At 35.3% G+C, this 23,899-nt stretch overlaps 1 protein-coding gene across 1 annotated transcript in view; it reads right to left on the bottom strand.

Annotated features, from left to right (window-relative positions):
* SEMA3E (semaphorin 3E) overlaps nucleotides 1–23,899 on the bottom strand; it is a 151,511-nt gene that overhangs the window by 34,728 nt on the left and 92,884 nt on the right. Inside the window, exons 4-5 of the mRNA XM_009943572.2 lie at nucleotides 23,271–23,390; nucleotides 6,396–6,489 (exon numbers count right to left, since the gene is read on the bottom strand). Of these exons, the coding sequence (XP_009941874.2) occupies nucleotides 6,396–6,489; nucleotides 23,271–23,390 (214 nt within the window). The remainder of the gene's footprint in view (nucleotides 1–6,395; nucleotides 6,490–23,270; nucleotides 23,391–23,899) is intronic.

Below are 23,899 nucleotides of genomic sequence, written 5' to 3' on the forward strand. Positions count from 1 at the left end.
GAAAATACTGGAGGGCTGGATGCAGTGATCTCCCCAGCTGGAGAGATAAGAAGCTATACTTGCCACCTTAGAAGTGATTTCTATAAACAAGCACATTTTAATAGGCTGAAGGGGTTTTCAAGTCAGTCTGGTGGAGATGTTCAACTTTACCTGAAATCACTACAGTTTGGGTATAAATTGCTGGCTGAGTGGCTTAGGTATTCATTGGACAGAGCAGAGCCTATTTTTCTCTGATCCAGCAATAACTTGTTTTCATACCCTTAAAATATTCCCCAAAGTGAGGTCTTATCCATCCTGCACAACCGGTGATATTTCCTGAAAAATTCATGGGAACAGAAATTGGGTCCCATTTTCAAAGTGTTTAGGTGGCATTCACAAACAAATCAAGCATAGGAAAACAGAAATAATAACATTTCCAATAACTCTTGAAAATCTACATGTAGTTGGGTACAACTGGATCATACATATGTTCAAAAATCCAGCCTATCTCTATATGACCCATCTAAAAGTGTGATATTGGATGTATTTTACTTTAGTGAAATGCCAGCAATAATTCTACTTTTTAGTTATGCATGGAGGCAATTCCCCATAACTGATCAAGTATTAAGAATAATACATTTCATATCCTTGTGGACGGAGATGGGAAATTTTTTAGGCCCAATTTAAGAAGCAGACAGTTATCGTCACTAGGTGGCATCCTTATGTCAGAAAACAACACAGCAGGAATTAAACTGCACGAGAAGACGGAAATATATTATTTCCAGTTCATGGCTAATCTGAGTGGAGGTTTCAGTGACACAGCTTCCTACCCCCTAATCAAAACAAACGACTGATCCATTCAAATAACATTTGCTGGCATTTATAAAGGATTATAGCAAAAGTAAGAGTTTTGCTCGTTGGTCACCCTCAGAGCACAATTTTTTTTTTTTTTTTGAGAGATATGTATGAATTGAATGATATCGTAAGCCTGAATAATGATTCTTATAAGTTTATAGTTTGTCAGCTGGGGCTGGTTCAGAATCCGCTGCTGAGTCTGAGCTGAGCATAGTTTTGCCTTAGGCTTCACCATATAAAAAATGTATATTGTCTTGTAAAATACATGGTCATGATTTAGTGTAAAATATTGGCAAGTGAAACGAAAAGTAAGTATTAATTATAGCATCAGTAGCAGTGAAAGTTACTCAAAACTAACAGAGAGTGTTATATTTCAAACAACAGAGTGGCTTAAACAACAGAATTTGCAGGTGTCTGAACAATGTTCCAAACAATCTTCACAGCCCTAATTAATGACTTACATTAGTCATAAATCCCCCTATAAGAATTCCACTGGAAAAGTATCTCAGAGTGGCTGCTTGGATTTTTTAATTATGTTGATTGGTAATACAAAACATGGAGCTTTTTATCCTTTTAACACTAGTGAATCTTGGAAAATGCATCGGTGCAGAGTAAATGATTGGTCACATATTACTGGTGATCAGGACTGACATTCGTAAGTCCAGATGTTCAGAAGTTGGATATGAAGCCTATTCATTCTGTTTGACATAGGTATAAAATGTCAGTATATGTAACTAAGCTGCTGGTAAGGCATTCTACCATTTACCGAGGTAGGTGTCAGTGATTTTAGCCATGAGATCTTGAGGGGAGAAAATTGAAGTTCCTGACTTGGATAGATATTGTTAAACAAAATATATTGTACAGATATAGAAACTGAATCTGATTTTTACCCTGAAATGTTACTAAACTAAACATATTCCAAGTGTCAAGTGTGAGCAGACAGGTCACCTTGCCTAAGGAAAGCGATGAGACAGTACTGATGAGTGTGACCAGGAAAGATCTCAGCACAAGAACATGCACTGTAACTCTGAGATCTTTTGCACTTTTGACATTGATGATCTCTTTTCCTCTTCAACAGTCTTTTGCACATCTTTTAAATCCATGTTAAAAATTCTGAACACTGCTGAATTTTTACAGGTGCTGACTAATTCTAGATTTAGAGACACCCTGAGGCTGAGGTTTGAAGATTCCTGGCAAGTTTTCTACTCTTTTCTCCTCTATTGAATGCTACTGCTACATATCACCTTACTCCTGTCTTGGTTGCAGGGTTTTATACTTCAGTACCTCACACTGAATAACCAATATCTTTCAGTGAAAATCAACTAAGCAATTCCACAGACCTTCACCACTCCTCCCCTCTTCCAGTCTAACCTCAGTTTCACATGTATTTAACAAATTAATTGCTAAAATTTAAGTTTTAACACAGCCTGGTTAAAGCTCTAAAACAAGAATTGAAACTTTCTTCTTTCCTTATGTAAATAAACAAAAAAATCCCGCGGATCTGAAAACCAGTTTTAGCTCAAGTGATACATGTTTACTTTTTAGCTAGCATTCTTTTCAAGCAAACAAATACCTCAAAGTTCAGTTTGGACCTCTTAAAAGACATCTTTATTTTTTGCTCTTTTCTCAGAGCAAAATATTCATAAAATCAAATACAAAACTGTCTTCTAAATCCAAGAGTTCTTGCATGATAACCCTTAAAGTAAAATAGATTGAAGTATGTGATTTGATTTTAAAAACTTAATATATACAAAGGATTTCTAAAAATAAGCTGCTGCCACCTTAAAAGTGGGTTTCTTTCATTTGTTATTGATGTATTTTGTGTACCTGCTTCAAACTGGAAGGTAATGCAAACATAAAATATTATTCATCAGTAGTCCTTTTAAAATTCCCATTATATCACTTATCAGAAAGTGGACCAGATCTGTTATGAATAAAGGAGTAGAACATGATGAGTAGAACATAAGCAGCACCCTTCATACATTTCTTTGGCTGTCAGCCAGTTATTACTCACAAAGCAACTAAAATTAGGATACCAATTCATGTTTTTAGCAAATGATTCTTCTCACAGCAGGAAAAAACCAAACTCAAACTAGCTATTGCTTAGCTGGTAAACTTCCTCTGTAAGTTTGTATTTTCTGTCTGTCACTCAGGTATTTAGTGCTCTGTTTTGAGAGTAAATTTATTTATTTTAGTTCATTGTCTAAAGTATAAGAGAACACATATATACATGAAACTGTTTTAAAACCATAAAACCAGAAAATATTCTCAGAATTGATTCCCTGGATAGAAACACATATTCAAATGTAATTTAGGTTTTTCACCACTTGCTCGTGATATATTGCAGGTACCAAAACATAGACATAAACTAATTTCTCAGCTTTCAAGAGCTAGGGTGATCTAAGTTAATCAGTGTGCAAGATCTGATACCAAAAATACTTATGGCTATTGAAAGCAGATGGGAGAATTCATTAGAAATAAAAGTCTAAAAATATTATATGCTGTTTGTCTAAACATATATATTTTATTCAGCCTGTCTGCCATCCAACATCTAGTCTGTTTCCTGATGCTGACAAATTACTAAAAGTTAATTGTTCATAAATTGAGGAATTCATCACTAGCTACTTTATCACTGGGTCAGATAACCTGTAATAAAACTTATGGCAACATGGATATTTAGTTTTAAAGCCAAGTCACGAAATATTGCTTTCTTGGAGTGGGTATTTTAACTGACGTGTTGAAATACATGAAGAGATATAGAACAAGAGATTCTCTTTCTTCCTAAATTCGTCTAGCTAAATCTGGTTCTAATTAGTGATGGTGCAAATGATCTTTCAAGATTCAGGTTTTAAAAGCTTTTAAAATTTTATCAGAGGTACGTAAAGTTTCCTTGTTATTCTAAGTGTTACTCTTTGTCAATAGCCACACCAGCGTAGGCTGCTGTGTTGATGCGAGTTGGGGAGCTGGAAGCAGGTTTTGAATTGTTTCATTAGGAAGAAGATGATGCTGCTTTTGCTAATGGGTTTGCATAAAACCTTTTCAAGGACACACACATTGGCTGAATCTACATAAGAGTGGAGGCAGCTCTGGAGTGCAGCCTCCAAGGGTATGCTGACTCCATACCAGGAGAGGATTTCATTTTCTAAGAAAATTGGAGTGCACGAAGAAGAAAGGAACATAAGCCTTGGAGGACAGACTGGAAGACCAGTCCTGGATGGTGTAGTTGTCACCTTCCGTCATGGTCACCATGAGCTGGAATCGGGGCTTGGCTGAATGAAGGAGCATCCTTGACATGAGACGTCATTCTCAAGCGTCTTTTAAAAGATTTTTTAATATTTACCATGTTTACATCTATGCCTTCTACCCTTCTCAAATAGATATCTACAGACATAAAGGATGCACATTCTGGAGTCTAAGGGGCAGCATTAATTCTGTATATTCTGTTTGTCTCTGGTTAGTAGAAGTTGGTAGAATATAGTTGAATATATGGAAATACAAAGTTCTTTAGCATATTTTTCCTAAGTGTTTAATTCCAATAGTATAAAAAAAATAAAAGTGTAAGAAAAATCATATAGTCTTTGAAGAATTTTGTTATGCTTTTAAAATAGAATTCTGTGATCATTTGAAATTATAGAATTTCCAATGGAGACCTAGAAAAACAGCTTCTAAATACCTTTCTCAGGTCGTATTAGTTTCAGTGAAGGGATGAATGTTTGTCTGTTTTTTGGTGTTGTATCAAGGATCTGATAAAAATATATTTTCTCCTGTTAATCTTGTCACGTTATAGAATTATTAGCTTTACAACATTGATTTTGTAGGTCTTTATCAGTGGATGTCCAAGATTCTGATTAACATTTACAAGGGAAGGAATTTTTTAATGGATTTCTCTTTCAAATAAAACTGTAAGGATCCATAGGACCTTGCATAATCCAGGCGAACTAATCAATAGGCCAGAAACACAGGGACTAACCATTAGTCTTGAAGTGCTCTGTGGGACAATCTGGTTTCCATTTCAGCACATAAATTTCACATTGATCTCACATTAGGAACATGATTAGGTTAATATATTTACTTAGTTCTGTCTGCAGACAGGCTGAGAAGGACTTCAAGAATACACCATGAAGTTTCAGGACTACAGCAAATTCCGTGGGATAAGTCTTTGTTCCCAGGCTGAGCTAAGACTGGAATCTGTTAAAAACTGTGGCAACAATTTACAAATAAGTGTGGAAGAAAAGCATAGCAATCTGTACTTCATGGATTTTGGAAGCTCAATCAAAATACAATATTTTTTTCTGATTCTTTCATGAATTCTTAACCTTCTAACTCATAAGAATTTGAGCTGTGGTTTTTTTGATGGAAATGAACAGTATTTTGATTAATTGCTACAATTTGAAAGATTTGGCTTTACTGGTGAAGATTCTTCTTGTAAGTAATTTGTTAATGTAAAGGAACAAATAAACCTAGCATGCAAAAATACATCTGACACTCATGAACAGTACTTCCTCACTACCATGGATGAGCTATATCATTTTACTTCATAATCAGAGAGTTTAGCTGTTTGATTTTAAGTTATGAAATCAAATGTAAATATCAAAGAGCTCTAAAATTCTCTAGCTTCTTTGTCTCTGAAAAGTTAAAAATTTATTTGAACTTTGGCCTCTTTTTTCTGTTTCTTTCTTTTAATGACTTTTCCATTTTAAAGCTCAGTTTTAGTCTTATTTATGTTTTCTAAAACCAGAAATAACTGTGTTACCCCCTAAGTGCATCTAGCTTTCACCCTTTGCCTGCAGTTCCACTCTATTTTTAGTCAATGTACTATAATATTGCCAAGACAGTGTTTGCTTGATCTCACAAAATGTTTTCAGGAAAACATTATAGAGGATAAAACTTATGGTTTTCTATACTACAACTTCAAAGGTCCCAGTCCTACAGTGATATACTCACCAGCAAGGCACAGAGGAGCACTATCTCAACACAGCTTTCTAGCACTGCAGGACTTGTACTGAATTCCATTTTTGTAATTGCCGAGTACAAGATCATCTCTCCTAACGGAGAATCACCAACTTTGAATAGTTTTGTTAAAAGGCAGCTTTGACAAAAAATCTATTTTAATCCCAAAAGCTGTAATTTATGTAAACAATGAACGCTTGATATGAAAAGTTAAATTCACATTTTTATGAGATGCTTGTTACTCAGATTACTTCTCAGTAGATGAAAAATAGTAAATTTTATGCATTTGACTCTGTCATGTTAAAGTCTAGGCTAGACATATTGCTTTACTTTGAAGTAAAGCAGGAAATTATTGTTTCCAAAATTACACAACAATCAGTTACCTCTTCAGGCTGGCATGTGTCAAATAACATCTACTCACGACAGTGAGACACCCTTGCTGGAGCTAATGATGCCTGGGATGTAATATTAACGTGGGCAGCACCATGAGGATTAAGTCTGACATGTGGAAGGCTGCAATGGAAGACTGACAACACTTCGGTGTGCTGAAGAAAGAGACTCGGAATGACAGATTGACAGGACTATGAAGCTTGTGACATAAAGATCATTACCAATTAAGATGGAGGTGAAGGAAGAACTGGGGTCAAAAGGGCACCTGCCTCGTCCTCTGTCAAATTTGTGCGATTCCAGATGAAACAGATGATCCTTAAAAAGAGAAATCACATAAAACAGCATAAACCCTACAGACAAAGAAAAATAGTTCTTAGAGACCAGCTTTGACTTTGTTATATCTTTGTAATGGAATGTCTTCGTTAGGGAGAAAACACATTTATGTTTGCTCACTAAGGTACTGGTAGAAATTCTGTGGGTTTCCACTAATCATGTTTGTGTGTGAACTGCCTGAAAATAATCAGTAAAATATGCACTAAATTTGCACTTACTGCATTTCTGTGGGAGTAGGGAGTGAAGATTCCTCTATCTTTTCTCCAAATTATTTATACATTAAATAGATATCCAGTCATGGAATGTGTTTTCCCTCTTTAAACATTTTTTGCCAGTAGCTGTTAAATATATCATGCTGTGTTATCTGCTCTTGGTAGCTTTGAGATGTTTATGTGTCTTCTTCATAAAAGTATGTTTAGGAGTGAATCCCCAGTTACGGTTTTCAGAGCAGATGTGATTTCTGCAGTGGATTTAACAAAATATCAGTACATAAAAAAATATTGGCAACTTTGTTTAATTTCTCTGTACAAGGCTTTAAAGGCTGAGAAAGAATTTAAAATTTAAATTTTCATTTGCAGTGCTGCTTTTGTCCGAGCTTTCTCAAAAGAACACATTAATATCTGATTAAAACAGAAAGTGAGAGCACAGTATTTTTTAATTTATGTATTATTAAAAAAGCTTACCACAAAATATGGGGATGGGCGGAGAATAAAAGGGCAAATAAAGAGAAAGCTACAAAAGCTTCATAAAAAAATATACTACCTAGCCATCAAGTGTGTGACAAGTAACATTTCAACAGTGTAGCAGTTCCAGTTCTGTGTAACAGTTTTACTCAAAAGTCTATTGAAATATAGATTATATCAACATATTGGGTAAAGGCAACATGCCTGTTCAGTAAACTAACCTCAGGTTCACGTTGCTAATATACTAAGGCAAAAGTTTAGTGATGCATAAAATTACATGTGACAGGACCCCAAATCCCACACAATTTTGAGAACGATCTACATGGATCTCTCCCTTAGAGCAAACATTCTCTATGAAGTCCAAGAGATTTTTAACCATAAAAATCAATTTTTATTAGACCTGACTTTTCAGGTGATTATTAGAATAACTCAACATCTGCTCAGAAAAAAGTTCAATTTATCTAGACTAGACAAAATGGTGTCCCAGTAGCCGTTATTTAAGTATATGTAGTCCTTTTAGTCCTCATGTCATTATAGCAAGTTCTTTTTTCTGCAGTTGGTTACATACATGTAGGTTTGGGGAGTTGTAGCATATGCAGCTCAGTCCCTAGAAAGTTTTGCTTTTGAGAGATACAGAAATCTGATTACGGGTCTGCTCTCTGGAATGCTACATTCCCCATTCTCCTCCAGATCACTCATCTATGTCCACCCTTCCAACCTACAAATCCTACAAATCTCTTGCTTCCCCAGCAAGTGCTATTGCCCCCAAAGAAAAACTAATGTTCTCCTCAGGTAGCTCCACTCATGACAGTTATCCTCTCCTGAAGAAAAAGTAAAAAGACAAGGAGCAAAGAAGCAAAAGAGATACTGACAATTTCAGGGGATGGAAAACTGGTAAGATAACAATAATGATAAATAATGTTTCAAAAGGACTGAAAGAAAAAACATAGAAGTAAAGTTGGAAAGTTGTAGAGCTGATAGTTCCCACTCATTGATGAATAATTGAATATTTCTATGCATTTCATTTAAAACAGTTAACCTTGCATTTGTCACAAGCCCCTCCCCTTCACAGCATTAGTCACTCCTTAATCCCCAGAGCAGACAAATTGGTGTACCTGTCTTCCATTCCCATCAGTCTTAATAATACATGACATTTTGCTGCAACTTCTCATCAAAAAGTAAGATTCCTATTAGTTAGTAAGTTTCCATAAAAATGGGATGTAACTCGGAATGTGGTTCTGGAAAAATAAGACATCTGTTTCTTTTCTACTTGAAGTGATAAAGCCACCCCAAAATAAAAATAGGAAGCAAAAACCACATAAAATTTTTAAGCAATGGTCCCAAAACTTAAGAGGTAACAAGACATTCAAAATCTCACCTCTCCAGAAGCTCCTGTGTTGGCCTAACCCTGGCACATTAGTGCCTGATGTTAAAGCTGATGCAGCAGAAAATTATCATCCTGGGTAGAGGCTGGTGGTGCAGGAATATTATTTTCTGCTGTATCAGCTTCAGTTGCACATCAGTAGTAACTGTTCTCCCTCTGCTGTTGGGTAAATGTCAAACAATGAAGAAATATTTCTCTGTGTGTGGAAATCTCAGCCCCATTCTGTACTTTTCAAACACCACATGCCAGATATTTTTCGAAACTAAATACCATAACATTTTGGGTCAACAGTAAAAAAAAAAAGAGTAAGATGAACTCAGTAAGGGAAAGAAAAGCCTTCTGAAACTGCACAAAAGAACTAGAGAGTCATAATTTCCTTAAAATATGATCTAAAGGAAATATTTCTAAAAACAATTTGAATGTCTGCTATTTATTCTCTAATCAGGTATTAAAAATAGTTACTTGTGAAAAAAATTCTCTTCTATGATAACAACTAAACTATTTGTCAATGACTTCATTCAGTAAAGGAAACAAAACACAATTTTTAGAGAAAAAGTTGTAGAAGTAAATGGAGAAACAAATTGAGAGTTAAAAATTAATAGATTTTTCTAATGTTAATGCTTTCTCTTCACATTTCCCCACAGTAAAATAAAAAATGACTTGTCTACGAAAAGAAAAAGTGACAAATTTAAAACTGACTACAGAAAAAAAAATATTCAGGTAGAGTGATCAGGTATGGAAACAAAGTTATTTCAAAACAATACCTGAAGAGGTGGTATTATCCATACTTCATGTTTTATAATGTATGGCTCATATTTCATCTTACATAGGGAATAGAAACTGAAAGATTTTGTGCTATAGGGCAAGACATGATTACATTAGGGCATCAACAAACCACACTTCATATTCAGGTCTTCCCCTGGTAGAATGTCACTAATATTCAGATCAGGGAGACTTCGGTGGTAGGGAAATCTTCTGGATGACATGGAACAATTTTATGTCACTGTACATCAAATTATAGTATTACAAAGAAAAAGCTACTAACGTAGTTAACCATTCCCCTGAGAAACTGAATTAAATAATTGGTGAAGATAAACCTAGCTCTTTTAACATTCGTGACAGGAATGTGTTTAAAATAGCTAACTACATGACCATGGAAATAAAATGTTAAGCAGTATGCATGGTATCCTTTCATTATCTACATTTTAACAGCTGGAATTTCTGAGGAAGGATTGTAGCTTAAATATATAATGTAATGCTAACAGTGAAGGTAGACAAAAATTTGGATTTCAGTGCAACTTGGGGAAGTATTTAAGTGGATTCCATCAGTTTTGATATAAAGCAGGATGTGTATCTCATAAATGCTTGCACATGCACGTAACTGTCTGAAAAGTCACTGAAAATGTGAGCAATGATTCCTCCAAGAGAGATTTTCCACCTTCACCTTCTAGAACAGCATGCCAAATATTCTATGGTTGCGATATGTTATTCCCATCACTGGGGTAAGCAACGGAAGATCAAGCGCTAGGTGTGTCAGCTTCCATGGGATGCCAGTTTAAATGAAATAAGCATTGCACATTAACAGTCAGCTTTGAAGGCTAATACCATAATACTAACCCTCCTTGCTGTTTATGACATTGGAATCCCTTGGGAAAAGTCAGAAGAACACTGACAGTTTCCTCGCAGATTATCCAACACTGCAATTCAACATTGCAAATTATTTTACAGGAACTTTTCAGTGGTTAGGGTAAAAATTATGCAAAAACACTTGTGGAGGGCTGGGAGTGGAATTACAGATTTCTGCATCTAGGTTGGTGAAAGAAATGAGGTTGTGGGTTTGATTTATGATACCTGTGACTCAGGAAACATAATGCACTTTCAATTATTAAAATAATAATGTTGTTTAAAAAGAAGTAGAAGATATTTGCAAGGGCATCAAACATTTTGCCATTAACTTGTTATGAATTTATAATTTTAGACAATGAAGAATAATGTAAGCTACAAATAATAATGAAAGAAAAGGTCAATCGGAGCCATTAAAACTTAAAGACTGCATTTAACTTTTGTTGCAGAAAATATCTTTCTCTAATGCCGGGTGGTGTTTTACTCTGGTTCAAGACAGCATTTACATATGTTATTAATTTAAAAAGTATGCTTACTTCCATCCCTATTCAGAAAGTACCTAAAGCCTATTGTCAATGTTAATACAATGGCTGTATCTTTCCATTAAACCAGGAATTTAAAAGTATAGAGGCATTGGTTGGGTTTTTCTAAGATAGTATTTTCATGAGAAAAAATAATTTGATTTTCTGCAAGGGGATTATTTTTACTTTAAATTTTTATTATTTTCCAGGTAACAAAAAAGTAAAACATGTCATGCTGGCATTTTTTAAAAGGAAATTTAAACCATATCTAAATCTTTAATTTCATACTTAACTGTATATGCGTATACTCCAAGAGTATAGCCAAGGTCTGTTCTCCATGAGACCTGTACCTTTATGTGGTTGGTACTTTCTTTGGTTATTTTGGAGTTTTTTTGGGGTGTTGGCTTTTTTTGGTTTCGTTTTTATTTTTGTGGGTTTTTTTTAAGAAGTGCGTGTTACCTACATTGTGGGATGGTAAATCATGTTTAAAGTATTGTGGGGAGAGACTGCAGATTTTTGCGAATATATATTTTTTAACACTGGCTATACTACTCATTGTAACTTACTGGACAAATTTCATTCTTAGCACTGATGATTTCACAGTTATTCAACCTTACAGTAAGAATGACATTACATGCAAGAGCAGTATGTTGCATTTCATTTAGTAGGGGTCATAAATTTGAGACTTTTTTAAAGATAACTATGAATAAGAAGGTTCATATGCAAGCTGCATTGAATGGGAAACGGTAAAACGGATATGCATTGCTTGTACAAAACTATGAGAAACGTTCTTTTAAAAAACATGATAAAGCCGTGTGGTGCTAGTGTTCTATGATGCACTCTTCTCTGTTCAAGTATTTTCTATAGCATCCAAAAAGGGAGTGTAAATATCAAAGATTCACCTTATTTGATCATATAGTGCCTTGTTTGAGCAAGGACACTGTTGGGAAGGGGTGAGACAGACTGGAACACACTAACTCCACAGGGAAAGGACATCCCAGTGGACTGGATGGCGGAGCGGCCTGGTGAAGTGGGCTTTCAAGAAGGGTCGTCAGCACTGGAGACTGAAGCCCAGAGCAGGAGGGAGACCTGCAAATGGAGAGGGTATGGCAGGGAAAGGGCTGCCAAGGGAATGTTCACATCCTGGCTCTGAAGACAGAATGTTCAGAAGCTTTCCTCAAACCTCTGTACAAAAGCTGTGAGGTTAATTTTCACTTGCAGGGTTACATCCTCTCACAGAGTGCTTCCATTGAAGTCCATTGCAATTTTGCCCTTGCTTTTTATGAGAATGACACCAAGACCCTTCTCCTGAAATGGGGGATATTGTTCTTGGGTTTGGTGGTTCCATGTACTCTTATTTTTTTCCTTATACTATCTCAAAAGGAAAGTAACAAACCACTAAAGTAACACATGGGGAAAACCATGGTTTAAAAACTTCACCAAGTCAGTCAGACAGTGGGATATTACTGCAGCTTTACTGACAGTGTTTAGAGCCATGGAAACGAATGTAACTTATGAAATGTCCGAGAGGGCAACAGACTTCATTCTGTAGAAAATAAAATTCCAAGATATTTAACATAGCAGGTGATCTGTTTCTAAACAAAGAGATATTTGTAGCCCATATGTACTTTTGAATTTTTCATATAATTTTAAGCCTGGTTTAATCTTAACATTGCACCTTTAAAGTCTGGCATTTGGCACATCCATATGTACACTTGCAACCTCACACAACCTAACGCGAGGAACCAAAGAACTTCTTTCAAAATGAATCAAAAATAAGATTTCTAGATCATTTCACTGGTGTGTCTGTTTTTTTTCCTCATGGGACAAAGTGAATGCTGAGTGAATCCAGAGAAATTCTTTGACCACAACAGAAAGTGAAGTGCAGTGCACAGAATGAACCTCATCTTGATTTCCATTCTCTTTTGCACTATGCTTTTAGTATAAATTCACGTGACTTTTATTCCAAATATTCTTTTCCTCCATATATTCTTAAAATACTTTTTCATCTCTTTTCTTTTTTCTTAGATACTCACTTCTTCTTACATTTTTATTTTGGCATAGAAAGACACTCTGAATACAATATGCAGAGGCTTCTTTTAGGAAGGATGAACCTTGACTTTCCCATTAAAAAAAAAAATCTGAAAAATCACAGAACATCTGTGTAAATCAGCAAAAAATATAATTCAAATATAAGTCTCCAAAATGAACTCTTAACTCCATGACCTATTTAATCTGTATACTTGCCTCATCAAGAAGGCACTTGGTAAAAGAGATATACAGTACAATACATTGTCTTTGCATAATAAAAGAAAATAACATACTGGGTCAGGCCTGAAAATATGTTTCACTTCATATAGCCTTTTGCATTTAAGCAGACTAAATTTTGGTGCTCAGAAAAATGTGTATTAGCAATGTCTGATAACTATACTTCCAAATGTTAGGTAGGTGACTAACTGATGTAAATCCAACAAAGTCATTTAAGAAATTAAAAATCTAAAATCAGTTAAAAATGAATTAATATCATGGAGTTTGTATAAAGGAACCTGTTCTCCATACGCTTATAATACTACTAATAAGTCTGTATTGCAACCTACTGGCCTATTTAAGTCAACATAACACAGGCATGCAGATATATGGGCGAGTAACATAAGGATGCTCCAACAGTGAAAGAACCTTTCATTTCATGATGTGAGATCTTCTTCAAAAAATCAAAAACACTAATTTTCAAAAGCATCTAAGCACTGGCAAAAAATTGCTCTGCTTGTCAGAGGATTACTAGCTTTTAAAATTACAACTTCCATATTCACTCAACTTTATGTTCCAAGTCAAATGGGAATACAATGTTAGGAATAGAGTCCTCAAAGAGCTGGCTAAAATAGCCAGGTCTCTGCTATTTGAAGTAATCAAGCTTATTTGGGAGGTAGTATTTCTTCGGAGGATCTGTTTTCAATCCTCTTTACTATCCAGTGACATTCTCAAAAGATCAGTCATCCTGTAGGATGAGAGTGTATAAAATGTTAGAGACATTAAATCCTCCCTAAAAATTTAGACCTATTTTTCAGATCTATGCCTTTTATTCCACAGTTAAATGATTAAGACACATTGGGGTCCAATGTGAAAAGATGTTTCAGATCTGGAGTTATGTCAGACTGCTGTCTGAGTTTGCTAAAGGATTAGCAGTTTGTGACTTGTGTCAAAATATCTGGCCTAAAGTGACAGAAGTAATATATTTCCCTGATTTAATGTGTGCAAAATACTCTGGCAATAGGAAAAAAACCTCGACCACCCTGCATATAGAATCACAGGCATTTATCCTTAGCAGCTCAGAATGGTCAGACTTTTAGGACACCATTGTATGACCTTAAACTGGACACATGAACTCTTTAGGGTCCTATGGAATAGAATAGGACCTTTAGCACAATAAATTATGATTATATTGCACTAGTGCGACAGTTAGTATGTACAAAAGTTCCATGGACCACATAAGGGTTCTCTAGAATTTAAATGTCTGAATAGCTGTGTATGGAGAAATAGTCTTATGAGTAGGTGAATGAGGAGCTAAAGATAGTACCAAATTGCTACACAAAAGTGAAGGGGTTTCTGTGGGGAAGTGCACAGTCTTACACAGAGCCTTGTTAGCCAAGGCTTTCACTTTTCCTTGATTTTGACAGGCTAGCCTGGTGTTGAGATTGTGAGAGTCACACCAGAGCAAATACCAAATAAAAGTCCTCACATCCAATGACTGCTGCAACAAAAACTGGGGACAAAGGTCATAAGAAAAAAAAAAAAAGGAGGATACAGTTCTATGGTTTTAGCTTACAGTCTAGGTTTTGATGACGGATGGAGCAACAGGTGCATTAAGCATGGAGAGGACAACAGCTACATGCAACAGAGAATGCATTTCAGAAGGAAAGCAGATACCCTGGGGAAGTTCTGTCTGTCTCCGTGGTGTGGACCCTTACACAGCGAACAGTCCCTTTGCAGTGCTTCAACAAAACATGCCAAAATGGGCCACTCTGGAAGAAACGGCAGAGGATTGAATCCACTGCCTCTTGAGGGCACATATGAACTGCAGGTAATACTGCTTTTTAGTTCATTTATTAGTCTGGAATAATTTTCCTCGAGAGATCTCAGTCAAATAAGAATAATAATCAATCATAACTTTATTAAATATTACAGAATATTAAGGAAGCATTTTATAAACCTGCAAAAATATTAACTAAAACCTGTCATTTTTCAGTATTTGCTGTTATTAGTTCATGACTAACAGCTTATTGAACAGTACTTCCACTCCTCAAACAATGTCATAGACTTCACCAGGTCCCCCCACTTAGAAAAATACTTTCTCTCATAAATAAAGGTGGCAGAATGTAAAAATCATTATGATGAGAACTGCAACATTTTACCTACCCCATCGAATTACCACGCAGGTGGAGTATTTCTTTCTCTGCAGGATAATAGTATTATTCCTCTCTATTAATTCATTCTCTACTGACCATCTGTCTTTCATCTTGCAAAAGGCAGGTTAAATATGATGGAAAATTCATTGCATATGGCTGAACAATTCATATTCTCTATTAATCTGCCAAATAGAACTTAAACTTCAAGTATATCCTTATTTAGACAGCATTCAAACGTAATGAATGTCATTCACCTCATTTTATGGTTGGAGAGTGCTGTCAAACAAACCTATTGTCTGTTACAATGTGTAAGACTGACTGATAAGAACAACTGTGCTGATACAGAATACTTGGCTTTCCCCAGGGCATTTGGCTTAGTACATAGCTATTTGATGGAACAATGTGCATCGTAAAATTATTAAGAAATATAACTGCTGACATATATCAAAGTGTAGTTATTAGGTATGAATTGATGAATCCTCCTTTACTGAAGGCTTTGCTAAGTTTTGTTTTTGATAGAAAGGTGATTTTTCAATTTAGTAGTGTTTTAAGCAATCATATGATTTATTTCCTTGTAAAATTTACAAAAAGAGTGATGAGGCATACATAATGAAGAGAAAAGGTTAATGAGAGCTCTGTATTCGTTCAGATTATGGAATGCTGAGTTAAAGGTTAGAAGCTGACAAAGTGACTTTTAATACAACCATATCCAAAGTAGTCCATCTTGGAAGAGGGAAGAGATTTTATATCTGACATATATCAGAATGCCCTAGAAGGTGGAGATTCAGATCCTTGTTCAGTCAGACTACTTTCGTGCATTATACTGAGGTGCTTCATTCAGGATCTAGGACATTCCACATGCCTTGTTACATCAGACAGTGACAGGCATCTCTAGAGATCTCTTCATTGACCTTGACATATGAGACTTCTAATCAGGTGCCTCAACTAAGTGTGTAAACTGGTATAACTTTGTGCCCTAGAGAAAAACTTTGGGTTAAGTGCAAAATGCTAAAAAGAGATTTCTCATTATGATGCTCTGCCAAGAACTCAACATTTGAGTCTATGAAAAGAGAAATCTCAAACAGTGGTAGGGAAGTGACCTTGCCTGTATACACACCATTGAGTAGTATGTCTGGTTTTGGTGTCTACACTTCTAGAACATGTGAAAATACTGCAGAGTTCACAGGAAGGACACATATATAACTGAGGAATCCTTGTGATAGGAGTTTTAAGGAGCTATATTTATTTAGCTTATCAGAAAAAGTGAAGAGGTGGCTTGATCTTTGTGCATATACTTACAAGTGGAAAAGATGTGGAAAAGATAGCGGGAGACTTTTCAACTCTGCTATCAAAGGCATATCAAGGTTAAATGGCAGGAAGTTGAAGTTAGATAAATTTAACCTGGAAAAAGTGGTGATTTCCTAACATTTAAAGTAATTAAATGTTAGGACAGCTTAACAGAGAAATAATGGATTTACCATTACATGGATTCTTTGAAATGACAATATATGTTTTCTTGAATAAGTTTTAATTCAGTATCTGGGAGAAATTATCCAAGTAGTATGTGACTGACCACATAAAATATTCTGATGGCCCCTTCTGGCCTTTGTTTCTATTCGTGCAATACCCATTATCCCTTTCCTAGCAAAGCACGGGACGAACAGAATTTCCCTTTCTTCATTATCCTTACTGAGATTCACATATACAGCTGTTCATTAAGGTAATTATCACAACTAACTCTCATGAACTTTAAATTTTCACATAACCATATGCATTCGTTCAGAAGGAACTTTTTTTGTTCTGTGTCACAAGAGGATGTTTGTCTTTTTTTGGAAGGACTGGGGATTAGCCAGATTTGGAGATTTGGTTATTATTTGAGTTGGTGTAGAAAATCTTTTTCATGTGTTGCTTGGCTAGTACATTCTCATTTTCTAAGGAGTACATAGATACTCCATGGGTTCAGTAGGAATTACTTCTTCAGGCTAGCATTGATATGGGTCTTCAGCTTTTTCTTTTTCCTGTTTGCAACACAACACCTTTGTTGTATGCTGTGGGTGTAGGGGTAATGCTCACCTAATTAATTTCCTACTTATTACTACCTTAGGTAACATTTTAATATCTCTTGAAATGTATGCATATTTAAATTCCAAAATCTGAAATGCTTTATTCTAACTGATGACGGTTTGGGAGTAATTTGAGACTCTGTAATGTGGGTATTCGGGCTAGATGATATAACGAATCCCTCTGGTAAAGAATTCTATGACATTGTGTTGCTTTCTTGGCAGCACTTCATACACATGAACTCTTAATGTTGGTTGAAACATCACTCAGCTTAATGACTAGTTTCACATGAACTATAGATACCAAGGACTGCAAAAAATCAGCAGTTTTTTAGTATTTAGAATTGCAGATTTAATTCCATAAATAGATTGAGTTGAAAAACTTGCTACGATTTATGTGGATGGCATTATAACTGGTGTTATTTTATCCATGCAGAGGGACACTTTGCCTCTGAGCAAATATTTTCAGGGCAAAAATTTGTCACACATTCTGTCTAATAAAGGACTGACCAACACCCAGTTCTGTTTAGTCAGTGAAACCAGACGTTCCTACTCCTTAATCCTCTGCAAACTGGAAGCGGAGATGAGGTAATAGGAAAAAGCATGGAGAAGGAGTAACTGGACAGATCATTGCTTCTTTTGATTATAAAAATATGTCAGAAACACTATGCTAAAATAATATATATAAATACATATACAATTTTGTTTCTTAACAAAGCTGAAAGAAAGATGATATTACCAAATGGTGGTCAAGAACTGAAAAATTATGTCAGGTAAAAGTTAAACTGAGATGTGACTGGAACATTCTCTCTCATATTCCCTATCAATTCACTTCAGTTTGTTAAAGCAAGAGCTGAGGATTTCATGTTGCACACATTTGTTTGGGGTAGAGAAGCAAATGGAAAGCTTATTGTATAGATGAACCTTACCCTGTTTTTGCATTGAATCACAGAACAGACAGAAAAAGAAGTGCCTTCCCCACATGCAATGAAATGTTAAGGGCAACACAGATTAGAAAGATGAATTTCTAACTTGACTGAACTGTCCTCCAAGCAAACAAATACACTTACTACTTCACTAAAGGCAGTTCCTTTCTAATACGCCTTAAAGACTTAGATTTAGAGCTGTTGTTCCCTGATAAGCAGAATTTCAGCTGTGTAATTGAAAAACAAATAGCATAATAAGGAGTACATCAGATTAGGAACGTCTAGGTGAGACTCCCGGAAACCACCTGCACTTTTTGTGGCTAGAGTGACAGTCCATCAGCCTTCTGAAGTGGAGAATACAGCTGGAGGCATTTTAAGGAGTTAGAAGAGGCATTGAAAATGGAATTCTGCCAGCTCAATGTACATATTAAAAATTTACAGCATGTTCTGGAAGAAAAATTATTCATGCACTGTTCTTTCCCACAACTTTTTATGCCCTCAACACATTTTATCATGCAGAGATACTTTCCGCTCCAGGAATCAGCTCTGTCTTGTCACCATATAGTTTGCAAAAACTTAGGATATTACTTCTGCATATTGTTTTGTTTTGGAATTTCCACTCATTTTGCAGGTTCTATGGAGGCAAAGTAATTTCTTTAGCCATATTTACTGGAACTGCCATCTGGCCTTGTTACTACGGCAGTTTGGAGCGTTGGAAGGCCTCTGGAGCACCCCTAATATCTGTTGCTCTGCTGAATAGAAAACTCATGAACAAAAAATCATTGCCTGACTGCAGATAGCTCATCTGGTTTATCTAAAGGTAATCATAATTGACTCAGCGTATTTTGAACTGTATAGAACAGTAGTGGAATACTGTTTTATTAGTAGCTAGATGTGGAAAAACATAGACTGAGACAGAAAACACTTCTTCCAGTAACCATCTTCTACTACCAAAACTGAGAAGTTGATATAAAGGCAAGCGGAAGAGACTTCGTGCAGATGCTTTGCCCCCATTGTTGGCATCAAAGGCAACAGGAGTGACAAATGTCGATTTTGTGAGAATGGAAACAACGTAACTTTTTTTTCAGCATTTTTTTTCATCTTCTATATTGGGTTTGAAGACCTCTCAATTTTTTTTCTCACAGAGCACATGGGAAAGATGTATAATCAATTCATCATAGGACATGTGGGGTGGAGGGTGTCTGACTCTTCTTTCTTCAGAAAAAAACATGTTGATTTTATTGCAATGAACTCTCCTTCATTTTGGGATGTTAGACAAATAGAAACTGGAGGAACCCAGCCTCTTCTGACCTGCATGGACTTTTGACATTTGGAAGCATTTCATGAAGTCAGTGATATTGAACTCACTGGCTGACAATTAACTTGCCTATGTCTTTTTGGGCAAGATTTTGTAATATGTACTTTTGCACACACAAATAGTTGTTCTGTCTGCAAAGACAGCACTCCTATTTTTCCCATTTTCTAATATATTTCTAAATGACAGAAAAATATTTGGTAATTTACTGAAATATTCAAATTTGAGAAAGCAACATTAATCAGAGTCAAAGTAATTAGAAAGAGAGAAAAAGATAAAAAGCTGTATGTTGCTGTCAGTGACTTACTTGTATATTTTTAGAAAGGTAATGTCTGGCAACAGCTTTACTGTTGTGAACAGCCTGAAATTCCAAAGCAATATAAATGAGCCAATATTACAAGAGAATGCCTACAGTAAACTGTTTAATATTTAATCTCTCAAATGGATGTATACTGTATCATAGAATTTATAAATCATTTGATTTAGAAAATTACATTTGGTTAGACTCTGGTGGTACAACACAAGTTTGAGGTAGAATTCAATAAATCCAGTATTTATTGCATGTTTTTGTATATGATCAACATATTCAAGTGTAATTATGTTAAGACAAAATACATAGTATCACTAAGTTTCTACAAACCATGAAAAGGACGAAAGAAGCATTTAAACATGTATAATATATCATAGTAAAATTTGATTGTGACGATTTCAAATCCCATTTCAATTACTATATTGTAAGTTAATATTTTCTAGAGAGACTGGTTAGGAGAAAGGACATTTTCACTGTGTTTTTTGAGAAACTTAGAAGTTCTGATTTTCAGTGAATTCCAAGAAATAATGATTTGCCAATGAGGCAGTCAAATTCTGCCCATTTTTGGAGACAAAAATCTGCTTTTGGCTTCACTATTTGTTGACAAAAGCTCAGTTCTGCAAGACACAGCTCAAATCTGATTTTGATAAGAAAGTATGAATTTGTAGTTGCATAACAATAGAAGACTTTATACAGGAGGCACCATTTCATAAGCTGGATTGCACCTCACAAAACCATGTTAAATACCAGATCAGGATACCATACAGTATGATTATGATTGTGACTTTGGGATATTCTCGCTGTTCAAATTGAAAAAGGTAATGCTTGATTTTCTTACCAAAAAGCTATTCAGAAATGGATAACTTTGTCAAACTTTTGATGCAAGCCAACAACAAAATGAATTTTCCTGCAACGTGGGATTAGTGAGCAACAAGAATGAGAGCCTCAGCTGATTATTTTGTTCCAACAGATGGATTCTCTTTGGCCTGCTCACTAAAATGCAAGAGATAAGGCTGTAGAAAATATAGTCTTGCTATTCTATCGTGTTCTTAAACACCTATATCTCTGATTTGTATTTATATACAGTTTGTAACTTAAGAACCCTGCAGTTTTTACTGAGAGTGTTGCATCTTCCCTTCATCATCATCTCAGGAAGCACTACTGAAACTTATGGCTCAGGTCACTGACCACAGAACAAGTACTTCCTCTGTGTTTAGACTGCTGATTCATAGTTCTGTATGGACGAGTAAATCTAGCCTCATATGCTGTGTTATCTGGGTGTCCAGATACATAGAAGTCTGTTACAAGGGCTCCCTTTTTACCTCCCACCCTTTACACATCAACAAGTCAACAAAGTGTTGTTGTTCAAATGTATATAAGCCTCAAATACACCTTGTGCTTCTGAAAGAGATTCTGTTCAGAAGCAACTGAGTTTGCAGAACAAAGTTCTGCAACTTCTATTGAAGTTCAATATACTTAACAAAAAATATCAATAATATCTAAAAACTGTTGCTTTCAGCCACCTGTATATTATGAACCGCATTTAACTGCCTATTATAAACAAGCATTTACTGTTCAAATTAAAAGTTTTACTGTTTTTTTAATAAAGGTGTTTGAGTCTTTTTCAGAAATGGAATAGTATATTTATATTTTTAAGACCATTTCGTCTGTTACTCTCCTTTCCTCCACAATCAGACAGTAAGAAAGAGGACAGAGAGCTGAGGTGGAAGAAATGGGGGACAGTAATAGGAAGTCATTGGATCCGGATACTCTGGGCAAACACAGAGATCAGCAAATAGAGACTGAACTTCACTTTGCTGAGAAAGGATCTGGTCCCTTCACTTCCTGCAGCTACATGATGTTCTTATCAGCCAAAGAAAACAAACTACGATTTGCCCACTCAATCACATAGCATGCGTTATTTTTAACCTACCATAAGAATGGCACCTCTCTTTTTCAACCCTGATGGTCAGCTTTGCAGATAACAGAAACTAATATAGCTGCTTCTTAGTGTAGCAAATATATTTCCTGTTGGTCTACACAAACAGAAAAATGGTAATTTTCCCATGATATCTGTGAGGGTAAAATTTTAGAACGTCAGTTTGACAAGGGAGAATAATAAACAAAAAGAAGGGAAGAAAGGACAGTGATACGTAAGGGGAGGATCATGGGCTACACATTCTTATATACAACTCTTGTTTCTCATGTTTTGTTTGTTTGGTTTCTATTTTTATCAGCCTGTTGCTTATGCTTTCTTAAATAGTGCTCCTGAATATGCAGACATTGCTTCCTTTAAACTGTACTGGGAAGCCTGACAGGAGGTTTACGAGGGGAGCAAAGACATGCAAAGTTGGTTTGTTTTCAATTTGCTTATTATTTAGTTCCCTCCAATTTTCGAAGACTGTGTATTTCTGCAATTCAGATAACTTCAAGTGTAAGTGCTGTGCTGTGTTCTTAACTTCTCAAACGCTTCTGATTTTGACACCAGTTGGAGGTGCACAGTTGCTTTACCTTATAACTGAATAAGTTATTTCTTCACTAGATCTGACTATAGGATAAGGGTTAACTTTGAGTGTCCAATTTTCATTAAGTCTGTAGTTCCAAGGTCCAGACCTAGTAATATAATTTATAAATTGTCCACAAATTCAATCTGATGACAGCTGTAGAAATTCAGCATTTCAAGAAGGCTTTTCTATGTCAGGAATTTCAAGGTCTATTCATAAACTCTATGTGTTTTTTTGACTGGCAATGAGAGTGTGATGAAATAAGGATGTGAGGAAGCAGGATGTAAGCAGCATCAACCAGTCAGAATTTTGTCCTATGTATAACAACACACAGGTTGCATATAATCAGGGTTAGGTTGAATTCCTAAGAAGGCTTATACACTAATTTAAAATGAGAGATTCGTACTTTTACTCATTCTTTAACCCTTACTTAATAGAACTGAGACAGAAATGATCCAGATTTCTGAAAAAATCCAGACAATTCTATTTTTGCATAAGAAATATGTTGACAATATTGATTATGTTGTGCACTTCATGATCTCCACTGCAGAACTATTTCACTCAGCTACAAGTGTCATTAAGGAGCTAACACACCTTCTGCACATGAGCAACACTAAGAAGTTGAATTTAACAAAGAATTATTAAGGTATTCCATCTCCCATAAAACTAACCTGTATTTTGTTGTACAGTATATTGTTTTATTTTTTTAAAAAACAGATTTAGGCCAAAATCCCAAAATATTTAATAATTTTTTGTAAGAATTCCTTTATCAGCTTAATCTAGTAACAAAATTCTAAGATGAAAACAACTTCAAGTTCCTTGTATAATTCTCCAGAATATAATTTCAATCATTAGTGAGTTCCTCTAGTTGCAAATTGAATTTTAGACCAGCATTACATTTCATCAGCAAAAATATCTCTTGCATGGTTTGTATGAGAACTCTGAGCACTTAAATTCAAATATTTATTTTTGACCATAAAGGCTTTGTTGGAATCTAGACCAAAGGAACCACTACTGTAAAACAGCTATCTTACCTCTGATGGATGTCCAGCTCTAACAAAAGTACAGAGTGGATCAAAAGCCCCTGTTCCACAAGCCAGAAGATGCGTTCTGTTGTATCGGTGAAGGACACGGATGTAATTTGCACATTCATCCTAGTTTACATAAAAAACAAACACAGGAAAATATCAGCATTTTTCTAAAAAAATATGTTTTTTAAATATCTCAAGTGCACTTAGGTAAAACTTTGCATACTGAAACTTTCTGTCCTTTTAAATAGAACATTTTATTGCTCCCACATCATGCTAGTACCTCAGTGCCACCAAATTCATGGATGGACACTTTTGACATGAAAAATGTCAGTTTACAGCACTGATTTATCACAATTTATTTCAGGCAATTAGCCAGTTAGGAGTTATTAACTTATAAAACACACTTTTGTGCTTCTTTAATTTCAGAGATATTCTGCAACTCCAAATATTTGTTTTACTAAGTATTATTAGATGCACTAGACATTAGACTCAGACCATGAGATGTGAATAGTCAGCAAACAGCTTCCCTCTCAAGTTTACTAAATTTTATCTCAAGAAAAATTACACTTTTTCACTTACATTTTTTCCATAAGACCACTGCAGCATTAATTTCTTGTGTAATTAATTGCCAA

This window comes from Opisthocomus hoazin, chromosome 8 (assembly GCF_030867145.1).
Source record: "Opisthocomus hoazin isolate bOpiHoa1 chromosome 8, bOpiHoa1.hap1, whole genome shotgun sequence".
NCBI lineage: Eukaryota > Metazoa > Chordata > Aves > Opisthocomiformes > Opisthocomidae > Opisthocomus > Opisthocomus hoazin.